General features: G+C 41.3%; 1 protein-coding gene across 2 annotated transcripts in view; it reads left to right on the top strand.

The window, feature by feature from the left end:
* Window positions 1–12,450, top strand: part of LOC117815275 (alpha-1,6-mannosylglycoprotein 6-beta-N-acetylglucosaminyltransferase B) — a 154,792-nt gene extending 142,342 nt beyond the window's left edge. Inside the window, exons 10-18 of one of the 2 annotated variants that reach the window (XM_034686897.1) lie at window positions 165–298; window positions 1,524–1,654; window positions 2,484–2,489; window positions 4,469–4,627; window positions 4,862–5,008; window positions 5,493–5,609; window positions 8,896–8,970; window positions 9,512–9,795; window positions 11,370–12,450. In XM_034686897.1, coding sequence (XP_034542788.1) covers window positions 165–298; window positions 1,524–1,654; window positions 2,484–2,489; window positions 4,469–4,627; window positions 4,862–5,008; window positions 5,493–5,609; window positions 8,896–8,970; window positions 9,512–9,795; window positions 11,370–11,568 — 1,252 coding nt within the window. In that variant the 3' untranslated portion in view covers window positions 11,569–12,450. The remainder of the gene's footprint in view (window positions 1–164; window positions 299–1,523; window positions 1,655–2,483; window positions 2,490–4,468; window positions 4,628–4,861; window positions 5,009–5,492; window positions 5,610–8,895; window positions 8,971–9,511; window positions 9,796–11,369) is intronic. The other variant, XM_034686896.1, reaches the window with a different exon arrangement.
* Window positions 12,451–12,834: the final 384 nt, after the last annotated feature.

Genomic DNA, 12,834 nt, shown 5'->3' with positions numbered 1-12,834 from the left:
TGAATGTATCTAATCCTGCTTTGAACTGCATTTAAGACGGATGTGTTTGGTCATTAAAAATGTATCATATCTGTGTAATTATCATATCTATGTTTACAGATTGTGCATAAAACACATGGACCATGGACACCTTTTTTTAAACTTGTTTGTTTTTTCTTTTGTAGATGTCATATTAGAGTGATTGACACTTTCGGGACGGAGCCAGCGTACAATCATGAGGAATATGCAACATTGCACGGATACCGGACCAACTGGGGCTACTGGAACCTCAATGCCAGGCAGTACATGACCATGTTCCGTAAGAATAACACAACTCCTCTGTCTTTTTTGTTGTTGTTCCCCTTTTTATTACACAGTACACATTTTCATAATATTAAAAGCTGTTTGAAAGGAATGAAAACATCAATTTATACTTCTTTTAAAAATAGGATGCTGAAATGTTTTTTTAAACTTCATATCCTCACATCCTGGCAAACATTTGAATTTTATCACTTCAAAAGATCAAAATCAAAACTCTTAACTGTCACACACACACATACACACACACACACACACACACACACACACACACACACATACACACATACACACACACACACACACACACACACACACACACACACACACACACACACACACACACACACACACACACACACAGATCCGTCATCAGTTCTGACAGCCGTTCTAAAAATGATAAAATGACTCCAAAACAATGTTTTCACTTTCTCTGACAGGTGTGGCTTCCTGTCCCCATTAATTTGGATTAATGTGTCTAATGCAGCTATTTTCAGCACCACCACAGCTTCTAACGTCCCTTCAAGCTGAATCTATTCTTCATTTCTGAGCTTTTCTTCCTCTGTTTCATGCTACACGTTATGATCTGCTCTTTTCAAAGCCCTCGTCATCTTCTTTCTCTTCCCTGCTCCTGACTGAAACATTGACTACTTATCTCTCGTCAGCTCTCATATTCACTTCTCAACAGTGTCATGCCCTTTTAGCTATAGTTGGCACTCAACAGCAGGATCATTATAACGTCAATATGTGCTGTTGTAGACGCCAACATTCCAAGCCATCCTGGGCTATTATGGCTGATTCAACCTTTACAAATTGCTTCATACTTGTCAGACAGCAGCCGGAGCCAGAATTTATTGCTTTCATTCATACACCAGAATGCTTACTGCAGAAAATGCAAACTGTCGTGACCTGTGAGGGTACACAAGTGGAATTAGCTGTAAAACAGTGAATATAGTTGGTTTTTATAATGTCAAATTTTCAGTATACCTCAGTAGAGCTGTCTCACAGCAGATGTCTTTATGATAATCACTTGTATGTAGTACTCAAGGAGCCATAATCACATTGACTTAGCCATTAAATGCCATTCTGTAAGGGTCTAGTGCTCCTCTCTGTCTTTCCTGTCTTGCTCGTACTCACAATGATACTCCCTTTCTCTCTTTGTGTTTTCTATTTTGTCCCTGCCTATGTTTTCTACTTACCTACTACTCACAAACACAAACATTCAGCTCACACACCAGACAACTCATTCATGGGCTTTGTTTCGGAGGAGCTAAACGAGACAGAGAAGAGGAGCATCCAGCAGAACAAAGTCAACAACATGGCCGTAGTGTACGGGAAAGAGGCCAGCATGTGGAAGGTATGGACAACAAATGTTTCTATTTACCTATTTATCCATTTGCTGGAGGGTAACAACACAAAAGCAAACACTCAAATGTAGACAAATGTAACCACGTGCACATACATTTTTTTTGTCATGCAAACATTACTGTATGTGTCCAGTACACGACCCTGTAAACATGCAATGCATCGGTGAACATGTTTCAGCTTTCACAAACATACATTGAATTTTTTTTTTTGAAGTATTGTTTGTACCTCAGGTTCAAATATGACTCATTCATACTTGCAGCCTTTTCCAGTGTTTACACATGCAAACTCACACACATACATACACCCCCCTACGACACTACACTTCCAACAAAAGAATGCAGAGTTAACAGAAAAATCCAATGACAGCATTTTGCACACCCTGCTGTTTGCACCATTACAGCTCAGCTTCATGTGGCTCTATATACACAATTTTTCAGCTTTAATTTACTGGCAATTTCCCCCTCCAAAGCTGTCTGCTTGTTCCTGTGCATACTGCAGAGGGGCACAGTTGCACTTCCATTGTTAAAATGATTATAAAGATACTGTTTGCTGCCATTACTTTTCACAGTTTGTCTGTACAATTCCCAGGGATTCTTTGTTGTTTTTGCTTGTAGAAGAGACACAGAGTTGAGATAGGGGATGTAAAAATACAATATGCTAATTTACAAAAGCTTGGGCAAAAGCAGAAAATCTACACTACTATGAGATGTTTTTTTCTGGTTCCTGTTGTTGTTTTCCCACATTTTTGTCTAACTTTCTCTTGTGGGTTTTTTTTCTATTTTTCTATTTTGCTGTGAATCCGGTTGGCTTCTCATTAGCTTCAGGTAAGAGAACTCTACTGTCACATACGCCTGTACTGTCCATCTCACAGTCTATGCAAATGCAAAAAGGCACAAGTTACTGTGAACAGTGTCTGGTAATGCACACAAGGATTTATGCAAACACAGCTACTGTCAGGGCTGGATCCAGGAAAGTGATTTATGAAGAGCTACTTGTCACAAATTCACGAGCACACTCAAATGCACCACAGCATCCACATAGACTGCCATCACTCCTGAAGAGTTTGATGTATAACAGTGATTATCTTTTTATCCTCCAACTTTTCTGAAAGCACAAGGACTAGGTACAGAGCCAGGAATTTGATGGATTGATTTTCTTTTTGCTTCATACCAAAATTATTTAGTTCTGTGCTGAAACAAAGAGAGCATTGCTTGGCTAATTTGGTGGATGCAGCAGTAAACTATGTCATCGTTTTCAAGTGGCACCCACCCAGCTTATGGTTATTTCATCATACATATTAGAAACATGCTGTTATCTTCCTCTGTCTGATATTTCATGTCCACAAAGTCATCAAGAATCTTGTGCAGACATCTATTTTAACAACAAATGTCCAATTTCTCAAACAAGCTTGAAAGCCACAGCAACAGGTCAGCAGATGTGTTTTCTTGCCAGCATGCTATGTACATTAAACTTAACATGTAAACATCGTCTTGCAAATTATTTCCTTGATCCTACAAGAGTGGAATAAAGATCAGCACAGCAGAACATACCTATTACCAGCCCTAATCCAAAGCATGTTGAGAAAGAGAGAGAGAGAGAGAGAGAGAGAGAGAGAGAGAGAGAGAGAGAGAGAGAGAAAGCAATTGCTACAAGTACAGGTTATAGGATCTGCACTCCTCCTCACCAGTGTTTCTCCTTCTGCTAATTCATGTTGTCTGTTGCACTTAGCGCTTGAGCTAATCTCCTAATTGGCTGGGAAAATCCTCACAGAGGAAGCTATCGATTACTACAGCCTTGAATTACGGCTGCGGGGGGGGGGGGGCACACCACAGTGCAGGGATACAGTAAGCTGCTTAACACCAGTCGGCCAGTCGATACTCTGGCCCAGAGTTACGCTCCATTCACATGATGCAGGTTTGGCTGTTAACTGATGCTGGTTAGATATTTGGTCCTCCCGGTCATTGGGCTCCATGTTGACTCTGACAGTGCGGCGCTCTGGCTCCCTCACAGCACAGATGCAATGTTAAAAGCAAGTGGAGATAAATGCAGAGCTGCAAATATGTGAAAGTGAAACATTTTCACACAAGCCAAAGCAAAATAGCATTTTTAAGTACACTGACATTTTATTTTTCTATTCTGTTGTCCTTTCAGTAAATAACCTGTTGATTCCTTGAATAAATCATACACCAGATTCTGCTTCAAAGGCTCATATTCAGTCCACAATCAATGAACCTCTTCTGTAGGTAATAGAATAAGCAGGGTGCAGTTAACTGATGTGTATCCAATATGAACTTACAAATCAAATAACAGTAGCTGCTGCAGAGAGCAGAGGGTGGTTCAGTTCAAACCTACAGCCTACTGTTGTTTCAGTTACTTTTCTATTTCTGTTTGCTCTTCTATGTATATTTTACAATTTATTTACTTGTGAGACTGTCATACTCACCAAAAGAACAATGCACTGTGTCAAAAAGACTGTTCACAAGCAACACATTTAAAGAAATAGATTTTGTTCACTGACTGCTGGACAAAAGTGTCTTTATTTATCTTGTTATAATGGGATTTTGCTGCAAAAAAAGGATTAAAGGATGAGGTCCATTTCAAAAAGCATGTTTACACTCAATACAATCGTACTGACACCAAACGCTGACAGCATCATACAGAGATTAGATACTGTACTTCAACACAAATCTTTTAGTCATGCTCTTCTCTGTTCTTTTCCGGAACAATTTCATCCCTGCACTCTCTTCTTTTCACCTTTTGCCCTCAATCTCACCAACCCCCGCCTTTACCCCACCTCTCCCAGCAGGGTAAGGAAGGTTTCCTGCAGATTCTTCACAGATACATGGAGGTCCACGGCACAGTCTACTATGAGACCCAAAGACCTCCGGAGGTCCCGGCCTTTGTGAAGAACCACGGCCTTCTGCCGCAGCATGAGCTGCAGCAACTACTGCGCAAGGCCAAGGCAAGACACTGAAGGAAACACCACACACAAACACTCACACATGCTCACAGCGCTTTATCAGCTGGATTCTCACTGCTGATGTCATTCTGAGAGCAAACAGGCCTAGCTGCAGCTTCACTTCTCTGTTTCTCATTTGGATTTCTCACCTTAAATACTTCTAAAATTTGTCAAGTAACAGTTCACAGTGACTGATGTAAAACATGTTGATACTCATCATTATGATTGTTTTCTTAGCTCTTCATCGGCTTTGGTTTCCCCTACGAAGGGCCCGCCCCTCTTGAAGCAATAGCCAATGGCTGCATCTTCCTGCAGCCCAAGTTCCACCCACCTCACAGCTCACTCAATCACGAGTTCTTCAGAGGCAAGCCCACTTCTAGAGAAGTAAGAAAAATATTTTTTATTTTTTGACTCCTATCACCAGTATTTTGGCGACTGAAACTTTCATTACCAGCCAAGTGGCTAAGTACCTTTATTCAACTGTAGATCCTCCAAAAGGAACTGGCACAAAGTGTGTCTGAAGACACATGTAGGTGTCTGATGAGAGGCTTGAACATGGTGTTCCTTGTTCACGGTCTTTGGCACTAACCATTATTTTGAACACTGTGTTCAAGTATTGAAATAGACTCATTGGGTCCAGTATGTTTTCCGAAGGCATGTCTAAAAAATGCAGCAAATAGCTGACCTGCTACATTAGAGAATATAATATATGATTATGGTTTAGGACAACTAAATATTACACATTAAAGGCTTCATGACTAAGGACAGCAACATCATTGTAAGAAAACTCCCCACAGTCACACTGTGATCAAAACATGTATTTTAAATATACAGAGCTCTAACTGGAAGCCTCACATTTGTCTCATAGGTGTCCTCACAGCACCCGTATGCAGAGCAGTACATTGGCAGACCTCACGTAATGACAGTGGACTACAACAACTCGCTGGAGTTTGACACTGCCATCAGGGAAATCATGAGGACAAAGGTACGCTTACCCCGCTGCACACCATGATTCACAGGAGTAGGCAGAGAGATCTGTGCATTGTAAAACCCCAGATGAAGGTAAGCTGTCAGACAATGAGATGGGAGAGCCTTTTCTTTACACTGAGAGCAGAGCAGTCTTCAGCGTCATGGATATGCTGAGAAATTTTTCACTAATACATCCTGAAATCATCCTTGATTATTTGAGGATGAATAGTGAGAGCTATCTGGACTATTTTAAGGAGCTTATGACCGTTTATCAATCTGCCCAGTGCTACAAAACTCTAAAATTTGAATTTTCATTACCCTGAAGTTCAACAAACTGTATCTGTTTGACATCAAAGTTTAAGAAAAGAAACAAAATGAAAACATCACATTTATGGGTGCTGGTGGCCTAGCAGTCTAAGTGCGCAACATATACAGAGGCTTTATTCCTTGTTGCAGCGGTCGCTAGTTCGACTCTCGGCCTCAACCATTTGCTGTCTCTGCTCCCTGGATTTCCTGTCTCTCTTCAGTTGTCCTCTCAAAAAACATCACATTTTGTATGCATAGCTGATGTAAGGGGCCATGATGAACCTCATGTCACTGTGAGTTTGATAAACTGTTTATTTCTCTACTTGGATATGACTGCAAACTAGCTTTTGCCACAGTGAAGCCTTCCAGGGCAACTTTGCCAGTACGTAGGAAGACTCCTGATATTGCAGAGTGCTGAACTTTTGCATGCATGAAATGTGGGCTGATCGAGAATCTTAACAACACGAGGAAGTGCCAAGAGTGGGAGAGAGGTTAATTAAGGAGTCAACCAGGGAGATGAAATCTTTCTGGAAAGTGAGACAAACAGGAAGAAAATGTGAAAAGAATGTAGAGAGGTAAGTGAGCTACCAGAGAGAGAGGAGCAGACTGAGTTACCACATCAACTGTTGATAGCATCCAAATGGGAGACTTGTGTGAACCAGGCTAACATTTCACAGAATTTCATATATCAGGAAGATGATCTTTAGCTAATTTAAGATGCCAGTGCATCTAATACATGAAATTGAGACATTCAGCAGTGGATGGCTATTCTGAAGGTGGCTCTCATGGTCAAGGGCATATAGTCAGCCCATGTTTTTTTAGTTAATAACAGTTAATAGGAGATGTGTTTGCAGAACCTTGGCTGCCCAGGAGATATTTTAAAAAGAGGTAGTAAAAGAAAAGATGCCCACTACATCATACTGTGCCTAATGTCACCACATTAGCCATGTTAGGGCTGCAGGCTTGCTCCTCTGCATGTCAGCCATCTATTTAATTCCTTTTGGTATTTTTGAATGTGCTCTGATTGCTCCGAAAAGTATCAGTCTCGACTGAAGGGCATAGAGGGATGATGTGCGACAGCTGTCTGCATGGTCCTTTAAACGCGCTGTAATAGTTTGTGCCTTCAGCAGATTAGAAATAGTGTGCATGGAGATTAGAGGAAAGTTGATATCTGCAGTGATAGCTGAGTATGTCTGTGTTTGTGTGTGTGTGTGTGTGTGTGTGTGTGTGTGTGTGTGTGTGTGTGTGTGTGTGTGTGTGTGTGCGTGTGTCTGTGTGTGTGTGTGTGTGTGTGTGTGTGTGTGTGTGTGTGTGTGTGTGTGTGTGTGTGTGTGTGTGTTTGTCTGTATTTGCTCTCATCTCTGCGTCTCGTCTGTGTTGTCAGACAGGCTACAGTTCAGCAGCACCGGCTGACTGCTCTGTCTCTGTCTGCACTGTCACCCCGTCACCCTTCACTGGAGGCACAATGCCCCAGAATACACACACACACACACACACACACACACACACACACCTTTCCTTGCTTTCATCTGAACACCAACAAATTAACTCAATTGTAGAGAAACTGAATTCACTCTCATCGACTAATCAACACTTAGAGCCTTACCTTCACATTACAGCCACTCACTTCAAGATACTCATTTAACACACTATACGTGTATGTGTGTGTACGTATATTTGTATGTGTGTGTTTGTGTGTGTGACAGAAGCTCAAGTTCAGTCATGTGGGACAAAGCAATCTCTGGCTGGCTGACAAGTCCTCATGTTCCAATAAATCCTTTCTTCATCTCTTTCTTTGTGGTTTTCTCTCTTTCTCTTTCACCCTTGTTGTTTTTTTTTCTTTCATTTCTTCTTTCCCTTCTTTCTGTCTCTTTTCATTTCATTTTCTGTACTTAAATCTTTCTCCCTCCATCCAAACAATCGTTGGCTAAATTATGATTCAATAATCCAAGCCGCCATTGATTTAAACTCTCCTTGTCTTAAAGTTGAGTGTATTTCGCATGGATGAAAAAGTTAGTCTGGTATGCATGTTCTTTGTCAGATGCCTCATTAAAACCAAAGGATGGTGAGATTGTTAGATACAGTTCATTGTTATGTCAGGGTGCCCTCCTGTCCACGTGTTTACTCTCTGCTTCAGCTTACAAAGTAGATTAACGTAAAGCTTTGATCAGATTTGCAGCGTGTGTAACTTTTTAAATTGCATCATCTCTGCATACTTGCTTCTCAGTGCTTTTCACTTGAAATGGGCCAAGTCTGATTTCACACATGGCTGAACCGTCGACTGCTTTGATTTCAGATTGGAAATGCAATTAAGTGAGTCGTGTATCATTTACAAAGGCAGGTCTTTTGCATTCGGGTATAGAGACGAGCCACTTCGAATGTCTGAAGTTGGTCGGCTGTTAGCCTCAGAGAAATGTGGAGAAAAGTCTTTCCATCTGTTACTCTTTTGTGACAACTTCTTTGAAGTCAAATAAGACGCCACATTTTTCATTTTCCATAGAGTGTGGCTGATTTCAAACCAGGATATGAACAACACAAAGTAGTTCATCAAATCAGCTAACTGAATTTGTATTAATGCTAGCATGGCAGTTGAATCCTTTTTTTGTCAGATATTTTGTTAGCGAGTATTGAACATGTTGGTAAAAGAGACACACAAAAGAGTAGATATGTACAATATTTCCAGCACCTCTTTAATTAGGCCAATTAAAAGTGTGCCTTAGTTTTAATACAGGCACATCACAGCAGGAGATGATCTATTGGTATGCAAATAAAGCCTAATTAGTTTCCAGGCAGTGGCACACAGTGATTAGGCTTCTCTGAAATCTCACAATAGAAACATTCATCAGCAGCAATTAACAGGGAGAAGAGACAATTTATTGCAATTAACGTGAACAATGAAGAAACAGCATATAAAGTAGACTACAGTAAGTGCAAAATAATGTGGAAACAATGATGGGTCAAAACTGTGTCTGTGTGTTTTTGTGTGTAATCATCAGGTTGAGCCATATCTGCCTTATGAGTACACCTGTGAGGGGATGCTGGAAAGAGTGCACGCCTACATACAGCATCAGGTGAGGATCATGTTCAACTGAAAGCTTTGGACAAAAAAATATGTGCTTTCAACACCTAGCACACTGTGTAACTCTGCTTGTGAGTTTGAATCAGTGTCCCTGCCCTCCATGTATGTAGACTGCTGGTTAAGCTACAATGCTAACTCTCATTACGATCCACCTCTCTGCCCTCTGGCTCTAAAGCCGAGGAATGAATGAGGAGAGAGAGCAGAAGTGTGGTGATGATGATGATGGAGGATGAGGATGAAAGACTGATATTTTTTTAATAATCCCACACTAGAAGATTGACAAACTGCAGAGGGTTTCTCAACAACCTCAGTCTGCCCCTGACTGGCAGCTAGTTTAGATACAAGAGCCAGCACTACAGTTTTTATGCCAGGAGACACTTAAACTAGATTCCTGTTTATCACAAGATTTAATACCATGCTTCGTCACTGTCTGTCTAAAAACATAATAAAAGACACACTCTTAGTTATTCTTCCATCAGTTGGTGATAACATCATGCTTGCACTTACTAGCTCTACATATCTGTCACCTCCAGGACTTCTGCTTCCCAGAGCCCCCCTACATTCCAGCAAACCTTTCAAGACCCGGGTCTGCTGGAGGCAGCAGGATCACAGGACCTCTGTTTGTACCCCTTCCCAACTCTACTGCCGCCGGCTGGGCATCTAATGTGACGGCTCCCGCTGCCTGGCCTCCTCTCAGCTCCCTCAGGCTGCTTGTATCTCAAGAGGGTCAGTCTTGTGTGGAGGCGTGCAACTCAGCTGGTTTCATCTGTGAACCTGCTCACTTCCGCTTCATCAACAACAAGGAGGCCCTCAGAGGGTGAGTCGGTTTTCAGTGTTTCCCACAGGATGACGATGTACCTGTGGCAAATAGTGACATACAATATATGATCATCACTCTATTTTTATTACAGCCTCTCCTGCCCCGCCTCATACCTTTTCTCTTTTCTGCATGACAATATTCATCAACTCCAAATAACACAGCTCATGTGATGAAATGTTCCACAACAGGTGATCCACGAGTGGATGAGGCTTGTTGACAACGTTGTTTTTTGTAACAATCCAAAAATAAGAGTGCAGAAGGAGATTGGCAGCAACTAACTGCACTTCAAAAGGAGGGAATCTTTCTCTTTTTTTTCTCTACAGACGCAAGGGTTGACAGAGACAGAGATTGTCTACTTCACTGATAGCATGAAGCGTTGTCACACCCTAAAGGAAAATGTAAAAATGGTCTGCAGACAGACTTGGGTTGCCCACCCATGTGTTGTCTATGTGTGGGAAACACTGGTTCAGACAACCATTGTTCACTTAAATACGTTGTAAGTTCCTCCTTTGACGTAACCTTAAGGGATGTCCCCGAGGAGAGAAGACAATTTTTGATACTTCTTGAAATGGAGACATATAAACCTTTGATAGCATTATTTGCACTTAAGTCATGTCTGCAACAATCATGATTATGACATGATAGTTCATATATAATGATATCATATATTATTATCAACATATATCATATATTATGCTTAATCAACTTCAGTCAAAATATAGTTGTCATAAAAGACAAGAATCAGAAAATAAGAAAACAATATTTTGGCCTACAGTCTAAATAAAATCAAGACCCTATGAGGAAAAAGAAGCTCTGCAACTGAAAGGCTCCTGACAGTTTGCTGCATCTAAGCAAAATTGCACCTAAACCTGTCGTGTACCTTTGCAGTGCCAGAAATAATATTTTCTGTGATATAAGTTGACACTAAGAGACTAAACTTAAACTCACCAGGTTTTTTGTTTTACTGTACCAACTCCACCCAGCTGAACTCAAAATGTTTGAGACGTCACCACTTCTGGAGCAGAGAGACTGAAAGCCTGCTGGTGTTTGAGCCTCTCCTCCTAAAATCCCCCTCCTGACTGCTTTCAGCTCTCATTCTTTCCTCTTGTTTCATCTGCCAAGTATCTTTTGAGTTAACTTTCCTTCCCTCTGTGTCGGCTTACAGTGCCGTTCCCCTTTGTTTCTGTTCTCTCACTCCTCCTCGTAGTTCAGCTTTGCTCTCTGACACAACTTATCTTCCTCACGCTGACATCGCATACCTGCCTCGCAGTTTTCCCAACTTCTTTGTCGCTTCTTTTCCAATTTTTTTTTTGCTCTCTTTTAAAATTGGCCTCTGAAGTGAGATGAAAGTGATAAAATTTCTCTATTTTCCTGTCGCTACATTCCTTTTATTTTTGAGGTTATGCCAATTCCACTTTCCTGTTACCTCTCTCAAATGAAAATAAGTTTTATTACTTGAATTTCAAAGTAAACCTTTGAAAAAAGCAGAGATATTTCCCCTGACTTTAACCCAGTGATGTGTTATTTTAGGGTGTATATAGAGACCTTTTCTCCTTTGTTTCACCCCTCAGGTTAGAGGTGCAGTGCGAGGTTGTAGACTCCGAAATTAACCACATCCTACCAGCCTTCTCAGTGGTACGGCGGGAGTGCGGCCTCCAGCGGGAACCCCTCCTCTTCAGCTGTGCAGGACACTCCCCCAAATACAGACGTCTTTGCCCCTGTAGAGACTTTCGCCATGGCCAGGTGGCGCTGTGCAGAGACTGCCTATAGTGACAGGACAGATGAGGGACAGACACGAAAGAGTAAGACACAGATTGACAACCCACAGGCCTGAACGGGTGTAGAGCTGTGAAAAATTGCCTGATGTTGCAGTGAGGCAGCTCCCTCCAATCATGGTAAATATAGAGAGATGAGAATCAGGCATGCATGGAGCTGAAGGTGAGCATGACTAGCTGCCAAGATTTCAGTGGACTGTAGTTGTTGTGACAGCTGTAATAGTCCAACATGCTGCAGATGAAAAGCAGTTAGACTTCCCAGAACAGGGCTGCAGGCATCATCAAGATCAAGGGAAAAGGGCATTTGTTGCCAACCACAGTACAAACAGACATTCACATTAACCCTAAAACTACAGGATAGTAGTACTTACTATACACTGACCGGTCAAATGATATTCAACATGTCATATTTAGAACTGCGTCACAGGAAAAGTAAGGGGCTTCAGTTGGAAAATAACCACATGAAGAAGCAGTGACTGTAAAGGAACGCAGCTTTGGGATTATTCCGTCATTCCATGACAGAGTCTTCAAATATCTTTGCTTGGAGAAGGCAACCTCGGGTCAATATCCAATCTCCTCTCTGCACTTGGACAAAGGATGATGGACAACCAGGTTATCTTCCTCGCTCTTTCTCCCCTCCTCCAATGATGGGCAGAGTCATTTATCAGACCGAACCCCAAGTCTGAGGCAACATCGCTCAATGCAATCATCTGTGGTCGCGAAAAAACGAAGGGAGGGGGAGGACAGAGGACAAAGACAAAGGATACAAGATTATTTTTCAATAAATAAGCTTTCAGAAATCTCAACTGGGTTTTTAAAGAGTCCTTCAGGGCTTTATGATGGAAAAAAACATTAATTAAAAAAAAATCTGAATGAATCAAAGTGTTGAAGTGTTTTTTCTTTGAAAGTTCATTCCTGTCTCTACAGGTTGACTGTCACTTCACTTCTATCTCCTACTTCAACCTGTTATAACCCTCTCACCATACTCATCCATCTGGACTCTGATCAACTAGCAGTAGGGGGAATAAAAGTTTATTTTGTTATGACTATTATCTTCTTTCTTTTTTCAGTTTGAGTTGACAGCCTGCGCCGCCTTAAGCTGTTGATAATAAAGGGAGAAGATATTAGATTTCTAAAGCTTGACATCTTGTTATTTGCTAATGGTAAACACGGTGCTTTTATTTTCTTAACGTCGTTGAGATAGAAAATGACAAGTGCAAAACGTCCAGGAGAAAGTTGCTTTGACATTTATGTCAACAGA

Source organism: Notolabrus celidotus, chromosome 7 (genome assembly GCF_009762535.1).
Source record: "Notolabrus celidotus isolate fNotCel1 chromosome 7, fNotCel1.pri, whole genome shotgun sequence".
Classification (NCBI taxonomy): domain Eukaryota; kingdom Metazoa; phylum Chordata; class Actinopteri; order Labriformes; family Labridae; genus Notolabrus; species Notolabrus celidotus.
This window is presented reverse-complemented; position numbering and strand designations above follow the sequence as displayed.